The sequence below is a fragment of the Seriola lalandi genome, unplaced genomic scaffold, assembly GCF_002814215.2.
Source record: "Seriola lalandi dorsalis isolate HSWRI2012SDOR001 ecotype SW California unplaced genomic scaffold, Sedor1 jcf7180002055006, whole genome shotgun sequence".
In the NCBI taxonomy this organism is placed as follows: Eukaryota; Metazoa; Chordata; class Actinopteri; order Carangiformes; family Carangidae; genus Seriola; species Seriola lalandi.
The window spans coordinates 1,332,267-1,341,645 of NW_019525549.1; the positions used below are offsets into that span (position 1 = coordinate 1,332,267).

The window sequence follows — 9,379 nt, forward strand, 5'->3', positions numbered from 1 at the left end:
AACATGTTCAGCAGCAATACTCAGATAGACTGAGATATTCAGACCGTGATTGACTGGTATTAAGGAGAACACGTTCCACACTCCATCACACCACCACCACCAGCCTGGACTGTTGACACGAGGCAGGTTGGCTCCATGGATTCAGACTCTGACCCGACCATCTGCTGCCTCAGCACAAATCCAGATCCATCAGACCAGGTCTTCAACTGTCCAGTGTTGCTGAGTCTGTGTCCACTGCAGCCTCAGGTTTCTGGTCTTGGTGACAGGAAGTGGAACCTGACGTGGTCTTCTGCTGTTGTAGGTTGGACGTGTTGTTCACTCTGAAGCTTCTCTGCTCAGCACAGTTGTAAAGAGTGGTTATCTGAGTGACCGCAGTCTTTTTGTCAGCTTCAACTAGACTGTCCATTCTCCTCTGATGTGTCTCAGTTTCCATCCACAGAGCTGCTGCTCATTGCTCACACACACACACACACATTGTTTCCCATTTTCTAGTCTTTATTCTAAGCTAATATAAGTGGCTGCTGGCTCTTGCTACATATTTCATGCACATGGTTGTAGGCTATCGACCTTCTTCTCTAACCTTTGGCAAAAAAGAGAATACATTTTTGTCTCCAAAATCTTTCTTTAGGGACAGCCAACTCTTTTTTACATTAAAGCTGTAGCATGTAGAGGTCTTTAAACCGGATCCAAAACAGACCTGTGACAAACACATCTGAACCTCACATGCCTCAATTAATTACCAAATTAATTAAGAGAGTCCCAATTTGAGGGGGACTCATGCTCAACCAGTCCCACTCCGAATAGATTCAAGGATAATGACACCCTGATCCAAAATGTTGACCCGAACAGACCCTGACAGCAGCATGATGATCTATGGATTCATTTGATCAATTTACAAGCAGCCACAGTGAAAATAATGATAAGCATGATGTCCTACGAATGAATGTAAAGTCATAGCAACCAAAACAACTTGTTTTTATGCTTCACAGAGTATTTCACCTCACACCTCCTGCACCAACACTGAAACATTCTGAAGCTAGCTGATCAACACCTTGACAAAGGACATACATGTTTAATAGCTGTGAATCAAATTCCAAAAACAGCAGAAATCTTGTAGATTACTGATTTTCCCAAAATAAACTCAGCTTCAGTTCCCTTGTCCGAACAAAACGAATCCTCATTAGATTTGGTTTATCTCCTTTTCAAAGACAATTTGAACAAAGTTTGAATATATTGTATGAGTTCAGTCGTTGTGATGGGAAAAGAGGCACTAATGTTGGTTCAACTTTAAAAAACTTTTATTTATCGCCTGTTGCAAATCTGCCTGACACTTCAAGAGCCTTCAAAACACGTTTACTCTCTGAGAATCAAAGAATGTATAACCTAGGCCTATATTAAAGTATAAAATTAAACCAGACAGTACTGAAAACTATGAAATGAACTGTAGAAGTAGCTGCTCAGAGGGAAACCTATGTATATATTATAACCTCTGGCTTGTAATACAACGATGGCTGAAGCTCTTGGCAGGCAGCTGTTAATGCTACAGCTAACTATGTAGCATTAGCAAAAGTTACAAATACCTCCTTTAAACATCAGATAGGCCTGAGAAACACAAACACAGAGAGAGTTAAATCCTCAGCTCATATCATAGTTGCCTTCCTTAATCAAAGTGTTCTACACGGTATATTCCACTGTAACTCACAGGTATAAACATTCAACTTGTCTGGGTTTAACTCTCAGTTTCACAAATATGAAATAAATTGAAATCAATAGAGGGAGACCAAGGGACTTTCTAAAAGTAAAAAATCTAGACCTCACACTATGAGCAAAATAACTTTTTTACCTTTTTACCTTAAGAATTTACCCAGAATTTAGAATTTAGAGTGTTTATTTCTGATGCTGAAGTGGATTAACAGCAGAAAAACCTCAGGGCAACAGACACCAAAACAGAGTGGATGACAAACTAAGTTAACAATATTCAGCATCCAGTATACTTTATTTTACACATATACTTTACATGATACAAAAATACTGATCACAGTGTATTTTCTTGGAAAAGATTGAAATTGCAATAAACAGAGGTTGAAAAATAACATTTAATAAATTATATAATTAATATAAAGAATACGGAGACATAATTAATACAAAACCCCCCAAATATTTTAAGACAAATTATTTAGACAATATTATAAAACAAGTGTCGAGTGTTGACTCTCTTTCAGTCCTTCCTTCATTCCTGGGCTCTAATCAGTCGTGCTCTTATTAAAATGTCCTCAAAGCCAAGTCAGTGCATTTCCCGCCTTCAAATCACCAGAGTTTCCCATACCTGCACTCAAATCACTAAGGTTCCCGCGTTCATCAGGGTCCGCACACTTAGCTGCCATCAGAGCTGATTGGGATACTCGTGACCCGCAAGTCTACAGGGGATGGGTGATGAATTCTACTTAATAAGTTTGTTATATGCTCGTTAGCATCATGTTAGCATCTCATTAGCCAGCAGTTAGTCCACCCGTCTCCAGTGCGAGGGTACGCAGCGACACACTTCCTCACTAAAGGAGAAACCTGGTTCACACCTTCGCCTCCTGACCTCACAGGGAGGCCTGAGACAACTGCAATGAAAGAGAAAAAACACAGGATTTAGCTTCAAAACTAACAACATAACAGCAGTTTCTAAAGTAGGTCAAACATATTGGTCTGGAACCAGCAAATTGATGAAACACCTTATTTGTTTATGTTTGAAATGAGTTCATTCTTACTCATATGAGTATATGGGCTAGCGTGGGCCTGCAAGTTGCAGTCAACATTATAATCACCATGACTCCATGTATGTATAGAAGATCTTTTTACAGGGTCAGAGATACAATAAGGTAGTTGGATTTATTACCCAAGAAAGTGCTCAGTACATGTTGTAGCAACATGCCTTTTAGAAACAGACAGCTAGATCATTTGATATCTTGTTTGCAAAGTTGATGTATGGTTGTAAGAGTAATGCTTAAGTTAGAGCTAATGGATTGGACTACACTTCATCCTCCAAGGACAATCATTGTCTATTCAAATTTCATGGCTTTCCATCTCATAGGTTCTGAGATATTCATCTCTGCTTAATGTGGTGAACTGACCAGCAGACATTGCCATTAGATTATTCTGAGGACTTCTGACCATAAGTGTCCTAGAGACCTTATTCATGGATCAAAGTGTTATGAAGGAGAAAGTGGAAGAAATGTGATGGTGGAGACTGACAAAATATAGAGTATCACCAAAATAGTCAAATCATCCTCTGGGGAGCATGAATCCTCAGGCTGCTCGACAGGTGGAAATAACTAGTGCTGAATGGAAACAGTTGTTTCAGACCTTATCACTGCATTGACCTTTTGTTTTTTATCTATTCATTTTGTTTCACTTGGGAGAAAAACTCCAGCTAACAGTTGCAAACAGCAAACAGTTGCCTATTTACTCATCCAGCAGACACAGAGCAACATCAGAGTCATGTTGCTGGCCACTTGAAGAGCTGAAATCCACTATACTGTATTTAAAGGCACAATCTCATTTGAGTTCTGAGATCGAGGTACTTTACAGTATATTGAGGTACATTTGGAAATATATTCATATCATTGTAATTCATTGTAATATTTTCTGCCTCACAGCCAAAGTGTTCTAGGACAGACAGACAGGACTTCACAGGAAAATCATTTCAGAAAATGAACAATGATATCAATGAATAAAGATATGTTTCTGTCATGTGTTTGGATTCTGGTGGTGATGCTTGGCTTTTATTACCTCTGTCACAAATTACATCTTGTGCTGTTAGTGAAGGAAACCCCTCATCCTTTGATTACAAACCATCATTTGTTTTATTGCACATTTATTGTAGAAATATTGACTGCAAAGGTTTTTTATAGACAGCAGTCAACCATAAACCTGCTTACAAAGTCCCCTAACAGATTCCTTACCGCTGTGCATAAATACCACTTACTCACATAGCATTTTCTATTTTAATCTGGTCACTTAACAGTCTACCTCCACGGCTGTCTGATGTGGTCTGCAGATTTTCTGTAAAGCCAAACACTGCTGCAATGATTGAGAACCTCTGCTGCCTCACCAACAGTAACTACTTTCTTGTGTGTTCCAAGGGTCAAAGGTAAGAACTACGGTTTAGATTTCATGGCAGTAAAAGCTACAGCCTTCAGAACTACTTGGTGATTTACAGCCCTTGTCTGAAGCACCAGAGTTTCCGTCAGAACAGTTCGTCAAAGCTGAACAAATGTTTAACTTCACTTCTTTTTGTTTCCTGACACAAGAGTGGCATAATCCTGTTTCAGAGAATTTTTTAACCGAACAATAATGAAATTGTGTAAGGAAATTCCTGGACATTAGTGTTCAGGCCTTCAATAGCTCATATCTCGTTAATTCCAGGCCACAATCGAGGCCTGATTGTCACCTCTTCGAAGGATTACACAAGCAGCGGATCCATGAAATTCCCACGAACACATGAAGTGTTGGAGGGATTCATTCCCATTTTAAGTAGCACTTACACACCTCATCAACACCTGTAATTGCCACCGCCTTTCTGGCTGCACGGTATGTCACATGGTGGACGACAGAATATTTATGAATATCTATGAACCCATGATGAAATACACAGAGTCAGACTCAAACAGACACACGTGGTCTATTTCAAACGTACACACTAACACGAGTGCCGGATCCCAGACACTAGATTCCTACTGCTATGTTATACTCATAAATCACTCTCAAACAGGGTCACGAAAGGTCAAGATTGGACAAGATGGATGGATGTGTGTGAATGTGTGTGTGTTTCCTCCTGTGCAGGGAAAGGAAATAGTTAAGTGACAGCTAGGAGAAGTCATTAGCAAACTGAGGTCTTGTATTACACACCAGGTTCCCGGGAACAACCACCTACACTGCTGGACCAGTGCTTTCCTCTGACTACACACAGCCACTAACATTACAAGCGCGTGTGTGTGTGTGTGTGTGTGTGTGTGTGTGTGTTTGTGTGTGTGTGTGTGTGTGTGTGTGTGTGAACTTGTGGGTTAGCACAGGGTGATGATGCAACCACTGAAGCACTGAAATACAAGTAGAACTTTAGCTGCCAAATTCCTTCACATCACAGTGACATAGAAATCTTTTTGCTAATTTGATCATTACACAAACCTGCGCATAAATAAGATAATAATTCTATGCCAGCACACTTCACATAACACATGACAATATTGTATCAAATACAGCAATGAAGAATGAGAAAGCAACTTTTTGTGTAGTAAAATTATTTTGGTTTTCTATAGATTTATATATTCTTTAAATGGTCATGAAACACTATTAATTTACCAGTTTTGTTTCCGTCACAGTTACAAAGGCAGATACAGTGTCTGCTGTAGTTACCAATGAAAAGGATAATGGATTTTGGTTTTAAGGGTAGATTTAATTAAAAGAATATTGATGTTACTATGGAAGATTTATCACAGAAATCATTACCAAGCATTGCTCATTACCCCAGCATTAGATGGATGGATGGATTGATGTTAGATGGATGGATGGTAGATGGATGGATGGAAAACTGATGTGATAATGGATGGGTGGATGGATGGATGGATGGATGGATGGATGGATGGACAACAGAAAAGCACACCAGCATCCTTTAGAAATTAAACCTTCATGATTAGACTCTCATGTTTGCACTACACTTGTGCTCATGTCCTTCTGTCATTATGATGAATACATTAATTGTACCACCTTATTCTTTATGTGCATTTTGTCGAGTCTTTGTAGGTTTCAGCTAGTCTCCAGGTCTGTCCCAAGCTTAAGGCAAAGCTTCTCTTTCTTTAAGCGCTAAGTTCTCTCCTGCTAAAAGTGTTGTTTTAATCACCAAACACTGGATGGTACCGAACGCCCAACATCCCTCCTTACCTGCATGTAGCTTGATGGAACCTCCGACCTTTCAGGAAACACTTATTGGGCGACTCATTACATTCACAGGAACACTTTGTTTTATTGAGGGGCTGATGCCTCGGACATGTCTTGATACACGTGCACTGACAGGTGTCTTTGCTGAAGACGTGGTTCAGTGGGCAGGAGGGAGCAGGCGGGATGTTGCAAACACACTGGCAGGTATTACGGTCCAAATGTCGGTTCGGGCCACAGTCTTGAGTTTGATCCCCGCGACGACACACACACTGACAGGTTTCCACATCCAGTTCCTTACCCGGGCCACACACATCTGATGAAAATATGTCTGTAGAGATGAAAGGAGAGAGACGCACACAGAGTGAGTTGTTATTTAAAGGAGTCTGGGCAGGAGGTCACTGGCTGAAGACACAGATTGTACACCGATAGAAAGTGTGAGTGGAGGTGGAGTTCCCCAGAATGAGTCAGTTTCTTCGAAGATAAATTCACTTTGTCAATAAGATGACAAATCCTACAGTAGGTTTTTTGGTATGGTTTGGTGTGTGGATAAATGACAATATGTTATCAATAAACCCAAGAATAAATTCTTAAAACATACCATTTTGTACAGGATTTCTGAAGAATGAAACAAATATCCAAACAGCATTAAAGATATGTGGTTACACTTTCAAGAAGCAATTGCAGATGTCACTAAAGTATATGACTTGATCTACACATACTCTATCAAAAACTATAAAAACATGTCTTTAAATATGCACCACATATACAGTATAGTGAGTATAATCTCACTAAACTTAGAAACAGGGTTACTGATGTGGTCATTTGCTGCTGTAGGTTTTAAGGAAACAAACTGATACCCTATGCAAAACACAGTTGTAAATGTTGGCTATTACTGGAAATGTTACACAACTACATATAAAAACAGTGTGCGTGGCAGTTGTTTGAGATCACTGATAAACTATGAAATTGAGACATTCCTGGAATAGAGTAGTGGTGCTCTCTGTTTCCTCGGGGATAGCACAGATGGTTCTCTTTCAACACTGGCAAATCATCCTCTAGCTAAAAAACTGAGGAGGAGAGAGCAACAGAATGTCTGGCAAATGGATGTTGAGACTGTTCAATCTGTGTGTGTGTTTGTGTTTCTACAGATGAACAAACAGAGATAACAAAGACAAAATGCTGGTGTCTTCTCCAGCGCAGCAGTATGTGCTTACACAGACTTTATGGAACTTTATTTTCCATGACAACAAACTCTTGAATTCTCAGTGGTGAAAACGTTTGTTAAATGTCTCCCTCAAGTTACTAATTTGTCCTGAAATGACAAATTAGTAACTTGCAAACTGAAATTAGTTTCATGTTTGCTATTAAATTGTTTATGTCTGCCCCTGGGTGATATCTGCAACACTGGTGTTTTAAGGAACGTCAGATAGAACACAACACTTTTCATTGCCATCATCAGAAGAATATCCACGTCCAAAACAAATGAATACAACAGAGGATCCAAACAAGAGTCAAGGGGATGAGCACAAAAGAGAGGGATAAATATGTTGTGCTATTTTAGCATCCAGTGTTGTTATGCAAAATGAAGGCAACTACTTGAAGACATATATTTCTGTACCTGTTAACTGTGTTACATTTATTGCATTAAATATTGATAAAATATTAATGCCAAAACTCTAGCAGCTTCTCTTAAATTGACCCAACTATCCACAATTTGTATTACTGATTAAATTGTCGTTTTGGGGGAACAAAATTATAAATTGTGTAATTGAAACAACAAATAACATTATTTTAAGTTCCTCTCCAGACATGTTTTAAACTCTGTAAAAAATCCTCTGCCATGATATATATTTTGTTTAATAATGTTTTCCCACATAAAAAGTTAAAAAAAAATGGAAAACTGGGTCTGAAGCTCATCTCCTCTTACTTACTGATTGAGAAATCTGGATCAGGCCTTGTGCCCCGCCCACCACCTGCTGTCTCCAGGTGGACAGGCGAAAGAGCAGAGAGCATCAAGATGGTGAGAGGAGGAAACATCAGAGAGACTCAGCCACATGTTTGAGCCTCAGTCAGACCCAGACTCAGAGGAGGAGTCTGAGACCAGAACCAGAGACTAGCAGACGGATCAGAACGATTAGCACAGTTAGCATCTTTTATTTGTTTATGTTGTTTGTTAGCTTGTAACTGGCAGTGGCTGACACGGTGTTAGTGGCTGTGCAAATGCAAACTGACGACAAGTTTTCATGTTAATTTAGCCCCGCCCCCCCGTCCCCACAAGTTGACAGGATTGGTTCCTTAGGTTTGTGACATATGAAACCCTGGCTGTCTGAATCTGTTTTTAGTTCAAGGTGGAAACACTGAGTCATGGTGTTGACTGATTATTTTGTCTTATATAAATAAGTTAAGTTAGTTAAAAACTAGATTTTCATCAAAGGGGCTGCGGAACCGGCCCAAGCGACCAAGGAAACGCACAAATGTAATTTCCTCTGTTAATAAAGATTTAAAATTACGACAAACATTGTATTGTCGTAGTTTAATGTTGTTTCAATTAATTATGATCTTCTGCTTCATAAAAGCCACAAAAAAAATCACTAGTAGTATGCTGATGTCTCTGTAGCTATCGTTAATGTTACAATTTTATTACGGATTTGTGCATGATAATCCCGCATTTTGGCATTTGCATTGACATTCCCACCCCATCTGATGGCATATGACGTCCTAAATGTAAATGTCAATCTGCATATTCGCTGTAATTTCATTGCTTTCTTTTTAACTGTCTGTTGTATTTATTATTTATATTGTGTTTTTAATCTTCTGTAAAGTGTCCTTGAATGCTGTGAAAGGCGCTGCCAAATAAAATGTATTATTATTATTATTATTATTATTTCAACCACTACCCCTTGTAACTCAGTTCCAAGGGCCAGGGGTAGGGGAAGGGATAGGTGTAAAAATGAGAAATGGGATTGGGCCTAAAGCTACAATACACAAGTTCTGAACATAAGGCTAAGGCTAACATAAGATCAGGAGCTGCCACCCCTCCATCTCTGCTCTGTTACAGTCATCTGAGAGGATGTGGACACAGAACATTTAATTTGGAAACTTTGAAGTGTCCATGTCACAACAGCAAATATGTTTGTGTTTAAGTTAAACGATTAAAATTATAACCAAAGTTAATACAAAGAAGTCTTGAATATGGGTATTGTGCAGTTTGTGCAGGATTATGATAATCTTAAAGGATTTGAATGCCATGTCATATTTTGTACAATCATGCTCTAAAGAAAAACAAGGGCTATAATTATGCAGGGTCACATAGTGCTGATGCATTGTGGGTTAGCTCACAATCATGTTTTTGATTCAGCATGACAGTCACTGGCAAAGGTAACTGTTTTGGACACACACACACACACACACACACACACACACACACACACACACACACACACACACACACACACAC

The 9,379-nt window shown here is 39.2% G+C and overlaps 1 protein-coding gene across 1 annotated transcript in view; it reads right to left on the reverse strand.

The window, feature by feature from the left end:
* Positions 1–1,977: 1,977 nt before the first annotated feature.
* vegfc (vascular endothelial growth factor c) overlaps positions 1,978–9,379 on the reverse strand; it is a 62,101-nt gene continuing 54,699 nt past the window's right edge. Inside the window, exons 6-7 of the mRNA XM_023397235.2 lie at positions 5,926–6,250; positions 1,978–2,609 (exon numbers count right to left, since the gene is read on the reverse strand). Coding sequence (XP_023253003.1) covers positions 2,501–2,609; positions 5,926–6,250 — 434 coding nt within the window. The 3' untranslated portion in view covers positions 1,978–2,500. The remainder of the gene's footprint in view (positions 2,610–5,925; positions 6,251–9,379) is intronic.